The 13,496-nt window shown below is 28.0% G+C and overlaps 1 protein-coding gene across 1 annotated transcript in view; it reads right to left on the bottom strand.

Moving 5' to 3' along the window:
• LOC107445946 (uncharacterized) overlaps nt 1–13,496 on the bottom strand; it is a 219,823-nt gene that overhangs the window by 32,833 nt on the left and 173,494 nt on the right. The window contains exons 8-9 of the mRNA XM_016060463.3: nt 11,431–11,653; nt 7,297–7,361 (exon numbers count right to left, since the gene is read on the bottom strand). Coding sequence (XP_015915949.1) covers nt 7,297–7,361; nt 11,431–11,653 — 288 coding nt within the window. The remainder of the gene's footprint in view (nt 1–7,296; nt 7,362–11,430; nt 11,654–13,496) is intronic.

Here is a 13,496-nt window from a genome sequence, read left to right as displayed (position 1 = left end):
TATATATATGTGTATAAAGAGAGAGACTGATTTTTTTACGCTCTTGCAATTTCTAAACTTCTATAATAAAATATTTTTTTAAAAAAATTGTGCACATATATATCAATTGTGCATGAAAAAACAAATTCCAAATGGAAAAAGTCTTCTGTCAAGAAAGAAATAAAATACTTGAGTGAGCATGTGGGTGATTCAGGGAAGGCAATTCTCCTTCAACAAACATAAGGAAAAGTTTTATAACCACCTTTCTTGTACTTTCTTTATTGAGGTTTAGTACAATACTTTTGTTAGTAGACAAATTCAGAATAAATCTAGTACGACTAACAGTTTACTTTAAAAATCAAATGCAATCGATTAGTTAGATTTAAAAGCAATCGGAGATTTTCTTGCATTTAAAATATCATTAATGAACATTACAAAACAAATATTATTACTTTTTTAATAATTGATTTTAAAAATAATATCTTTTATTTAATAAAGAATTTTATCATTAAAAACTTTTAAGTTATTAAGACTTTTTTCAATTAAAATATACTAATTATTCACATTCAATTAATTTTTTAATATTCAAAAAATTCTCGAGAAAAGGCACGAAAAAATTTCAAATACGAAATCAAAAATCATTAAACATTATTATGTTCCTTGATTTAGAAATATAATTTTCTAGCATTGTTAAATGTCATTTTTTTAAATGAACTAGTATATGGTTTTTTTTTAAATTTCTAATTGATTTCAAAAATTTTAATTTTAATCACTTAATTTTCAAAGTCCAGTCCTTTAGATAATCCAATGTTACGGTCATTTCAATCTGCGTTGTTCTTCACATCATTTACATGCGATCGAACAAAAAGTTCATCTGAAGTAATAATAAAAAATGCACAATCTTCTTGCATTTAGATTTTGATTTATCAGTTCTTTTTAGACCCTGTATTTAAAATATTGTGATAATTGACTTTATTAAACATGTTTTTATTGCCATGTGAAAATTGTAGCATTACTTATATGTAGAGCATCTTTCGTAACTTTTATCATTTTATTATACAACTTATTAGTTCTTAAAAGTAACGAATATTTCCCTATACAAAGTTCTAATATTTAATAGTTTAGTTTATTGTAGCAATTTAGTGCTATTCATTAGCAAGTACAAAAGTTTTTTCTCGGTGATTTTGTGGAACAGTCTCATGATTTTTATTAAATGCATGATCTGCATTCACGAATCTGACAAGAATGATTTTTGGAGTTGAAAACCTATCAAATTATTTTTGCTAAGAAATGGGCTGTCATTTTAATATTTTGCATGCGATTAAGACCTATTCGGTAGACAGTGAAAATTTTATTAACTTCAAATTTAAAATAAAAGGTTGTTGAAATGTTTTGAGTACTCGAACCAGACGCTCTTTTTTACGACGGCTAGATGTGAATAAATAAAATAGTAAAATGCGAAAACTCACAGTTACAAATAAAAAAAAACTAGAAGGGAAATTAATTAAAGGGGACATTAAAACTCATGATAACCGAAGGGTCGGTGATAGATGGAGAAAGCAAAAATAAGCACAGTACGGTTTCTAATAAATGCTAATTATTATAAAGTTGAGAGCATATTCCGGAATATTTTGAGAATTTGCATCTGAACAGGATTTTAAAATACGGCCTGACGTCTACGCATCTTCTGTCATAAATATTATATAGACTATGGTAAAAAGAAATATGGAGTTAAAGGAAGTTTAAATTTCGATCTCCAAGGGAGAAAAAAATAAGCATAAAGTGCAAAAATGGGAACCCAAAATTTTATTTGATTATATCATACATGCATTTTATTTCTATCCGTCATATATTCAAAACGTGTTAAAAAGATTTAAACAATAATATTACGGATTTCGTAATTTATTGCAACAGTATACATTTAATTATTGTCTCCAGTTCTTTCCACTGCGATGACTTGCAGTTAAATGACTCTATAGCAGCAGAAAGACTCGATGATTTTTTTCAACTCCATCACTGTTGATCTGGCACCAAATCGAGATGCTCCAGGATGACTCGATGGAAAGTGATCGGTAGCAAATGTGTGTGAAATCATTCAAAGTTGCATTCACAATAAAGGTGTACATAAAAAGCGCTATCTATTGGATGAAGAGGGAACTATTTTATTGCAATGTTCCTCTACAACATATAAACTAAGACTCGTCTACATCCACCATCCAGGAAGATCATTAAATTGGTCTCAACAATTTATTTTTAATTACAACCACTCTGAACAAGCTAAAGAACTTAGATTGATTGCATAGTTTAAGAACAAAATGCGAATTCATGAATATTAGTTATTCAATAATAATAATTCCTGGCCCATAGTACTCGAATAATAATTCACTTAAAAAAATTGAATTACTTCGATCCTGACTGTTTATACTTTTTACCCTAAAAATTTATCTTTTTCTCCTTCCATTCAAGGATTCCATTCAGTTTAATCTATCTAAAAAAATCTCCTTACTTCCTGACTTATAACTATAACATCATATCACATATATACAAAAAAAATCCCTAACACTTGTTGAAAAAAATCCCTTTATACATCCCATTACTCCTCTTTGTCTACAAATCTAGTTCAAACAATGTAAAAGACTAATCCCAGTTGATAACATAGAAGACCATTCTTCCGTGAATAAGCTACGCTGTTATCGGAACATTTCCGTTAAAAGGACACTGCTTGCAGTACAAGATCACTGCAATGAAGCTTATCTGCAGAAAAACGCGTTTTCGATAGTGGTACATTACTTTTTAGCACGGAGTTGCGATTTTAAGTTAGAATCCGATCAATTTTAGCAGCAGACAGCACGTCATAGTCAATTTTTCAGAGGCATACTTGGCTGCTAGCGTCCAACAACATTTCTCCGTTCTAACATATTAGAGATAGTCAAATTACGTGATAACACGCAACTCATAAACACGCAAGAAATTCAATTTAGAAGCTTGCTCGTATCGCCTTATGTGCGTTTTTTTTTCTTTCTTTTTCTTGTTATTTTTATTTCTCGTTTCGTCACGGTACGACGTTAAGTCGTTAATAACGTGCCTCGAAAACCGATGGTTTTCAAAAATAATTTTTTAAGAGAGGAACTGAGTGCCTTTTACGTCAGTTTGGATTTCCGAGAATAAATAATGCTAGTCTATCGTGCTAATCAATCAATTACCAACTTCGAGTTAGCAAAGAACGCCCTGAGAAAAGTCGATTTCAATTTTTTTTCTCAACAAATGATAAAAGAAGTGGAAAAGTAATAAGGTATAGTATATAAAAAAGTATATAAAGTTTCCATTTAATCTTTAATTTAATTATGATATGAATACTTATTTGTTGAATAATTTTCTGGTTAAAAACATTTGTTGTCATGTGCTTAGCATCAATCTCTCTTTTGTTAATTTTATATCTATTTAAAGGAATGTTTCAATAATATTCATATTGTAAATGTAGGCATGCACGTACCAGATGATATTTGTTAAAAATTGGTCGTGAAGACGCAGTAGATGAAAACAAATCCATCATGATTTTCTATTAAAATTAATTAAGCCAACTTCTCCCTATAATTTACCGTAAAAGTTTAATAGTAATGTAGAGACACCAATTTAATATTATGTTAACGTCAATCTTAATGTAATTTTTTGAATTTTTTGTTCACAGAGAGACAAGGGTTTTATTTGAAATGTCATTAAAAATCGAGGTAATTTTTTAAAATTGTTGTGCACAAGTAGAAATTAAGCCCAACTTGGTTGTAAGTGATGGCTTCGTCAAAGTAATTTTTTTTATTCCGGTTATTTCGATCAAAGATAAATTGAATTTCGTTATCGAAATTTGCACGAAATTCCAACTATTGTTATAATTAATTTTCACAAATTGAAATTTATCTATACACCATTATATCATATAGCATCAATCTTTCTTTTGTTAATTTTATATCTATTTAAAGGAATGTTTCAATAATATTCATATTGTAAATGTAGGCATGCACGTACCAGATGATATTTGCTAAAAATTGGTCGTGAAGACGCAGGAGATGAAAACAAATCCATCATGATTTTCTATTAAAATTAATTAAGCCAACTTCTCCCCTATAATTTACCGTAAAAGTTTAATAGTAATGTAGAGACACCAATTTAATGTTATGTTAACGTCAATCTTAATGTAATTTCTTGAATTTTTTGTTCACAGAGAGACAAGGATTTTATTTGAAATGTAATTAAAAATCGAGGTAATTTTTTAAAATTGTTGTGCACAAGTAGAAATTAAGCCCAACTTGGTTGTAAGTGATGGCTTCGTCAAAGTTATTTTTTTTATTCCGGTTATTTCTATCAAAGATAAATTGAATTTCGTTATCGAAATTTGCACGAAATTCCAACTATTGTTATAATTAATTTTTACAAATTGAAATTTATCTATACACCATTATAAAATTTAAAAAAAACAACACTATTTCAACAAATGATAAATCATTCTCTTTAAACAAATCTTTTCTCCTAATGAAGGGGACAGTGGGATAAGACCTCTCCTAATGTAGGGAAAGTGGGATATTATATATATATATATANCCGTATATATATATATATATATATATAGTTTAGCTCTAACAGGCCTTCGAATTTTAACTACCCGGTGTTATCCCGTTTCCCTTCTTCCATATATTTTCTTCCATACAAACTGGGGATATTGTTCAAAATATCCCCAGTTTGAGGGCTCTGAACTAGAACTCTGAACTTAAGGTATCCGACTGTTTGAAAAAAGGCAATTTCGATGAAAATTTAACTTTTTTTTCTCATTGACTATGCTTGAAATTCTGCTTAATTAGCTCTTTAAATATTTTTAAGATGAAAATAAAAGTTATAATTTCAAGTTATTTTATTCATATAAGAAAAATTTATTTAGTTTTTTTTCTTAGGAAATTACATACTTTAAATGCATTTTCAGAAGAACGTTAACTTGCAGAACATCTCCTTACGCTATCACTTATTTCAAAGATCTTTGAAACTCCTTATGTATATTTGTATAATTTTAGGTATATTTTGAATTAAAAGCTAAAATCTAAGTTTGAATTTGTTATTGTTATGATGATTTAAGTAAATAAATATTGAACAATATGTTTAGTTTCATTGCATTGGTTATTTGAATTTTTTTAAAGATTTTATTTTCGAAACGCAGGTTTCATAAATATAAATGTCATTATTACATATATTATAACAGTTTTCATTGAAGCATTTTTGATTCAGAAAAGTTTTTTTATGCCTTACGAATTGGTGTAGAGCTACTAGCACGACAACTAGAATTTGTAGATTTTGTATCCAAATTTTCGCTTATTTTTATTTTAAAAAAAATAATTTTGTTACCAAAAAGAAAATCGATACAGTCGGATACCTCAAACTATACATTATTTCCCGCTGAAATGCGTTGAATGAACTTTCAAACTGGCAAATACATTTAATATTTTTTTTATTATTATTATATTTTTTTAAAAAAATGACAATTTAGCAACATTTTTTTACGTAGCACAAAATTATTCAAAAATAAATAAAAAATTCATCCTATTTACAAATTTTTAAGAGCAAAAATATTCCAGTGTCTTAGTAATTTTTCAAATATTAAAAAAAAAAAATAACAGCGGAAGAGCTTTTCAATGTCAAAGAGATACGGTTGTTATTTAAACTAGAGAAATTGACAAATCCTAATCCTCAAATTTCTTTATTGAAATTCCTATTTAAAAAAAGAAAAGAGAAAGATACTTACGACATTATTTTCAGAACCAAAGAGAACTCATAAAAAATTCCCTTGTAACTGTTATGACTAAGAGACTAAGTGACTAAAATATTGCGTATTTAGATTGTTTTTATAAATATTAATAATCAGAAAGAGAGTTTATTGATTTGTTTCGAATACTTAGTAATATCCAATTCGCTTTAAAAGGGTTTTTTCTTCTAGCTAGTTTTCTTTTATTCATGCTGATTTCTATTCTGCCATTGTTAATATTTACTGTAATTTATATATTAAGTACATACATAAGAATAATAAATACAATAAATAAATGATTTAAAGAGTATATTTCTAAAATATTTTAACACATTTTGACACGTAGTTGTTTTACGGAAAAAGTTAATGAAATAAACTAAGAATATATTTTTATTTACTTATTGAAAAAAATTATTTTAATAATCAAAATAATCTATAAAAATTTTACTATATTTTTTTTAAAATTTAATTTCTAATTCTTAGACACTCCTTATGTAGCTGAAATTTGCAAACATATAAAGTGCAGAATATGAAAAAATTAGAAATTCATTGCAGATATGGTATAGTAATGTATTTTATAAAAATAAAACAACTTTTAATATTTTTGTATTAAAATTACTTATTTTACAATCTGCAACTTAAAAACGAATACATTAAAAAAATAATGGCTCTTAGAAGATTGTTTAGTAAGCAAATGCATTATTTTAAACATAAAAATAAGTAACAGTAATTCTAACCCCGCGACTTTACCTTAAAAATTATCTATTGCTGAGAAGTATTTATAACTACGAGTTAATATATAAAGCTAAAAAAAATTTAAAGTAATACATTTTAAGCACAATGGATTAATTTACATTGTAAAATATATCTTTCCCGAATACCTTCTAAGTTCATATTCAGATTTTAAAAAAATAAAAAATAATACCGCTGAATTTATTTTAAAAATGTTAGGTAATACAAAAAAATTTATAATTAATTTTTTTCTTATACTAAGAGAACTTTTGTGGTCGTCGTTAACATGCTAATTCGCTATCATTATAATGATATTACTATGCATAATATAAGCTGTATTACGTTGCTCTAAAATTGATGTACCATTAATTGCTAATGTATAGAGATACAAAAGAACTAATTATTATTTTTGCTATTAATCAATAGAAATGGGCATGTCTTCTTTCTTACCCTCTAACATCATTTTTACTTTTTTCTCTTGGGGTGTTTTGACATAAAATAAATAATAAGGGACCTGCTATTTTAAATTGAAATCGATTTCTTATGTTGGTGCTTTTTCCTCCGTCTCATCGTTGAATGCAGGAAGTCATAAATTTTCTTTTGGGGATGTGTGAATTGAATAGCCCTACATGGTCTTACGGAAGTACATTTTACTTCCTAAAAAAACTTAATGATACAGTTTTTTTTAAAGTTACTAGCATTAAGGACATTTTAAAAATGAAACTGGAATTCGAATAAGTGTTTTTATATATCTCACATACAAAGGAGGTTAGATTAGTTTTAATGTATTTAATGAGCCTTACCTGTTTGGATTTCAATTATGTGTCGCTCTCTTTGATGAAATGTCAGACAAACAAACCCATTAGAGCTAAAAGAGAAAAAAAAACATTTTATTTTATATATTGTCCATAATAGAATGAAATTTTTTAAAATATACCATAATTATAAAAAAAAATATTTCAGCATAGCTAATAATTAAATAAATTTTTAAATATTTAGAAAATGCTTGTTAAAGCTTGCTAATTTATATTTAAATTTTAATTTACATTATTTAAAATAAAAGAACACACTTATTCTTTAGGTATCCATGCTAGGTTATTCTTTGATTTCAGTAATAATTCACCTTATTATATACAAGCAAAGTACTGCTTCAATATTTGCAACTGAATAACAAAGAAGAATAAAATTGCTACGTAAATGTACCATCACATTTTATTCTTCGAAAAATATTTAAAAAACGCTCGCATGTACTTATTGTATCTCCCCCTCCAGCAAGAATTTATATTAAATTAATAAATAATGAATCAATAATGTGAGAAAAAATGCTAAATATCACTGAATAAATTATTACTGCATAAATAGTAATAAATTACTGTGCATCACTGTGTACATCTCTATATAACTGTATATAAAAACCACATCTTTATTTTCCCTTTAATCTCAACTAGAATTTAAGCAAAAGTAATAAACAATAAACAGATATTTCAATTTTAGTTAAATTTTATGTTGAGAACTATTTCAGAAAGTTTTTTTTTCTCCAGGAAATATACAACATGAGCACACGCTTTACCTTCTATTTAAGTAAGAGTTCTACTAAAACTGGAAGTAACTAAGTACTAATTTTCTTTTCTTTTTCAAATATTTTCATTGCAAAAACTATTTAAAATTTTTCTGTCGAAATTGGTCTGCACACAATTAAATTACTTCTGATACAGAACTCATTAAGGAAGAGCCCGAAAAGATTAGCAGCTATATCGTTTGCTTTTTACTAGAGATACTTTGAGTTCGTAATTCGACGTCATCTAGCTTATCCTCTACTGGTTTGAACTAACTACAGACTTAACGTAAAATAGTATTCAGATAAAGTGAATGTGAGTTAATTTCATCGAATAAATCTCTCCTATGCGAGTTCCATTTCTTGTAAAACGAGCTATGGTCGTCAAGTTTCAGTTCAAGTTTTTAAGGACTGCTAGGGACTTTAACAGTCACAACCTTTACATTCGCAATATGCATTGGTTATTAAACATATTATCCCTTTACTCTTAATTAAAAAAAATTTCAATAGAAAATTTTTTCCACATGAAACTGAAAAAATCTTGCTGATATATCCTTATCTGCCAAATAGTTAAAAGACAATTATAAAAAATTTTTAAAAATAATAATAGAAATAAATAAATAACGACGACCCTGTAGTCAAGGTACTGAACTGTTATTGTAAAGGACCGGAATTTTGCCCTAAATTATGTCTTGAAAACTACCCCCCTTCAAAGCAATGATTATTAGATTGCGCATGTGAAATGAAGGCCGACTTGTGTGCATTGCTGACTATTTTGGTACCACCAAGTCGTTGGTCTCAAAACCATATAGGTTAAAGCGTCGATAACCAACTCGGTGATCAAACGTCTATTGCGCAAGTGCTTTATTTTATTAACATGAGAGAGTTTTAAAATTCCAAGAACACGTTTCGTTAACTTAAATGCATCGTTAATTGTCAATTTTTTGTAGTTTTGTTATTTAATATGAAATATTTTACTTATAATATCAATGATTTCGGGATGACACTCATATAGTTTGCTTCCTAATTCATTTTTGAAAGGCAATCGAAAGCATGGTACTTAAAAAAAAACATCATACATTAAGAGTACCATTGAAAAATGATTATCAATAGTTGTATCGAACATCATTTGTTGATGCTATGGTTAGACAAAAGATGTCGACCCATGGTACTAATCACAAAAATAAGTTTGAAATTTGCCCAACAAACATTTTTGTTCCGTAACGAACTGAGAAATATATCTTTTCGTCCAGAAGACATTTCATTCCAATTTTTTTTTATTTATTTTAAGTTTTTCCTGAGGCAAAGATGACAAAGCCCGTATTGTTCTGAGTCCAATTTACAGCGACCCATCCTGTCTAGATAAAACCCGTGTAACAAATCGATCTGTTGCAGTGTAGTTATTTGGGAAACTGAAGCAGTAATTGATACGTGTACCAACGAAGATCGATGCTGCTTTCACCTTTCTTTCTTTTACAACTTCACAGCTGTTTCTACGAGGAATGACAGATACCCTGAATGGGTATCAGTTATACAAGCGTGAAAAGTGAGAATTAGAGAACTAAAAAAAAGTTTTTCTTTTATTTTCAGTAATTGTAAGGGTATAATTTCTCATCTGCCACACTAAATCTTTAGGGATATTGCTAAAATAACTTTTATAAGTTTCCGCTTCAAAGAAATTCATTTTTCAAAGAATTCACGATTTGAATTTTCAGTAGAAGGAATGATGAATTTATAACTATTTGAAAAGTAACTTAGCGCATTGTGGACTTAAAGGGAGTTTTTCTACGGAAGTTAAAACATGATAGACTGAAGTGAACTATCAGAACGGTTTTCAGTAGTAAAATTTCGCATTGTTAATAGCTAATTAAATAAGAAAATCCATAGAGTTATTAATCCAAATCATCCCAAACTTTATTTAAGGCTATATTTTGGAAAAAAATGACAATACTTCATTTTTATCATTTCTATTGGAATAAAGACACAAATAGACACACAAAAAATATTACAACAAAGAGGAAGATAATATTTTTTCCATAATATTTTGTGTTGTAAAACAGTTAACAGTAAAAAATTAAATAACAACCATGATTTGTGCGATTCACTACTAAGCAAATTTCATTAATTAAAAAATTTAGAAAAAAAACGGAACGGTTGAACATTAGAAGCAGGAGTTATTGCACAAAATCATTGCTAGCTGTAAATTGTTTAATTAACAAAATAATTGGACAACATTTATTTTTAACATTAAACATTTATTTTTAAGAAATTGTATTCTTCTACTTTCTCTCCTTTTTGAAACATGAAGCATTCAATAGCGTATTTTATTTTGTTATCGTACATTTAACATTTTAGTAAATATATAAATTCAAGCATTGTAAAACACTGTAAAAAGTGCTATATTTTGAACTCAGAATAAAAAAAAATCTCGAATAATGCTTGAATTTTATTTGGAAAAAAACATTTTCATACACCGTTCATTTTCCGCAAATGAAATAACAAGATTTCGACCCGAGCGTTCATGCATTAGTTAAACAGCATCGCAAATATGTTTCGTTAAGTGTTTTCATTTGAGTAGTGTGCATTTAAATCTAAAAATGATTAAAAATTAAGTTACAAAATATCGTCTGAAACTATTAAAAACACCCCAATACGACCTCGTGGAATAAAAAAAAAGTTTAACGCTCTTAAACTGACATCCAACACACTTAAAATAATTTCAACAATTCCTAATTAATAGCGATTTAATATCAAAATTTCGTCTTCTCTCCGTTTCTATCTCTTTCAGGAAAGATTTCTGATTCCTCGTATTTACTACACTAGGTGGTAAGTAGAATTAAAATATTTTCCAGTACACTATAAAAAAATCTGGATCAAATTATGGTAAAATGTACTGGTACCCAGGGGGCCGATAATTTTTACCGCAAATTCAATTTTTACTGTAAAACTTTTTGCGATAATAATTATCGCAAAATCACTAAATCACTGCGGTTAAATAATTGTTACTGTAAAATATACGGTGTAAAACTTTACGGTAAAAATGGACTTCACGGTAAAATTAATCTTACAAATGATGCACCCAGGGTGCCAGTATTTTTTACCGGATTTTTTTTTCAGAACACTAGCTATTTCGGATGTAACCGCATCCGAGATAAATATTTTTTTTGTTTTGTTTCTGTTATTAAAAAGAAATGAGTTATTTGTTTATATTAACATTTTAAAAGAATTAAAAACATCCTAATACGCACCCAAAGCATAAAATAGGCTCTACTATGTTAACAAGATGCTTAAATTTTTCATATAATATTGTGAGAAAATAGAAACATAAACATTATGAATTTGTAAATACTGTAATTCAATTATGGCAACTACTTTTACTCACCAGCCTTGCATACTGTAAGCAACAACTGTTGTTGAATTAGGAGTGGATGAAACTTCATCAGTACAAGTGACTTTAGTTTCAGCATGATCTGCGTGTTGATGAACAATTCTGTAAGTTGTATTTTTATGACTGAAATAATAAGTCATACGCCCATCTAATGTGTGCCAATTTCTTGTTGATGTTACCCAAGATGGAAATTGACAACCAGATGTGGGATGTTTTGCTGAAATAAAGGTTTTTATTACATTCCTTCTTTTAATTTATTGCTTCAAAATATCATAAATTTCAAAGGTGTTCATTCAATAAATTTATCTGGTAAACTAGTGCAACGATAACAAAATATTTATTTTTTCATCTACTATTATCTGCTCCTTCGAGTTAATGACTGTTTGTAGTAAAAAAAAATTATGAAGTTACACTTATATAAAGTTTTAATTTTTTGGAATTTCAAAACTATCTTATTTTCTTCGTATTTTTGCGAAGTTGTACCTGATTGAAAAAGAAGAAACATGAATATGCCATATAAGCATGTTTATACTCTGAAAACTTATAACCATATTAGCCCACAACTATATGCCCACACTAATCCAGTGGAGTTATTTTTTTTTCAAACTGATTACCAGTTATTTAAAAATAAAGTCAATTTAAGAGTGATTATTAAGGTATACAATAACTATTTTCATTTATAGCAAAATATCTTCAAATGTTAAAAAAAGTAAAAAAATAGCCAAAATTGACAAATGAAAAAAAATTTAAGAATTTATTTTTCTCTCATAAAAAAACTTTTTTTTTATTTTCCATTTAACAATCGAGTACGCAACTACATATTGAAGTAAAATCCAGTTTTATCAATCTGGCAGAATTTACGAAGTAACTTTAGGTTACGGGCATATTATTTCTGTAAACCCTCTCTCCCCTATTGTTTAATTTTGGTGTATGTACTCTTCAGGTTTTGGCTTATTATTTGTTTGTACATTATGATTGAGATGGTTATCATATCATTCCATGCCTTATTAATTCTGCATATCTAATAATCTGTCACCGCTACACAAATATATATTCCTCCTTAAGAATGAATATTTATTTTGATGACAACCAGTAATTTTTTTTAACAGTAAATATGTTATATTTCACAAAATATACGTGAGTGAAATATTTCTTTCCTAATATAATACTATATTTTAGAAATCATGGTATGATGCTTAAGCGAGTTTGATGTTGAACAATATTTAGAAGGAGTATTTAGATTTTTTGCTATCGAAAGCAGACAATTTTGGTGTACTTATATTGCCAGTCGACTGTTTACAATTGCTTACATGAAAGCCGCAGTTGCTCAGGGGATAGAACGTTCGTCTCATAATAAGGTGATTCAGGCGGTTTATGGTCAATACGAATTCTGCTCCGACCACAGTGCTGACTCAAAATATCCTTAGTGTAGTCGGATTATGAATTAGAATCTATGCTTGCTATCAATAAGAGATTTCGTAGTTTTCCTCCATATAATGCAAATGCGGGTTAGATTCATAAAAAGTCCTCCACGAACTCTAGTTTGCTCCAATACTTGATCCAGGAGTCCCCTTGCTTTCTGGGCTCTCCATGGCCTAGCAATCAAAATTACGCAATACAAAATTACGTTCTGGGTTCTCCGTAGCCCAGTAATCAAATATATTCTATTGTTAAAAAAGGATGGTTACGGAGTTGAATATTGATTGTCGTAAGCTCCGAATTGTATAGGCTGTGCAACATCGGTTATAATATAAAATGAAATCGTATGCAAAATGGAGTAAATTTATAAATTTTTCATGCTGTTCACCATTACAAAATGTATGTATGCTTTTACTTAGTAATGGGAATTTTTATACTTTTAAATATCTTTCAGTTGCAATAAATAATATTTTGATATTTAATTTCTTACTATTTCTGTTCTGTTAGACCTAAATAGACTTCGTTTTAGTATCATCTCTCTATTGTCTACATGTTTCTTCAACAAACTAATTTTATTTTAAGAATTTGTGTAAATATACTTATTAAACTAACTGCTCTTACTTTTAATTGTATTATAAAAG

Source organism: Parasteatoda tepidariorum, chromosome X1 (assembly GCF_043381705.1).
Source record: "Parasteatoda tepidariorum isolate YZ-2023 chromosome X1, CAS_Ptep_4.0, whole genome shotgun sequence".
NCBI classification, from domain to species: Eukaryota; Metazoa; Arthropoda; class Arachnida; order Araneae; family Theridiidae; genus Parasteatoda; species Parasteatoda tepidariorum.
This window is presented reverse-complemented; position numbering and strand designations above follow the sequence as displayed.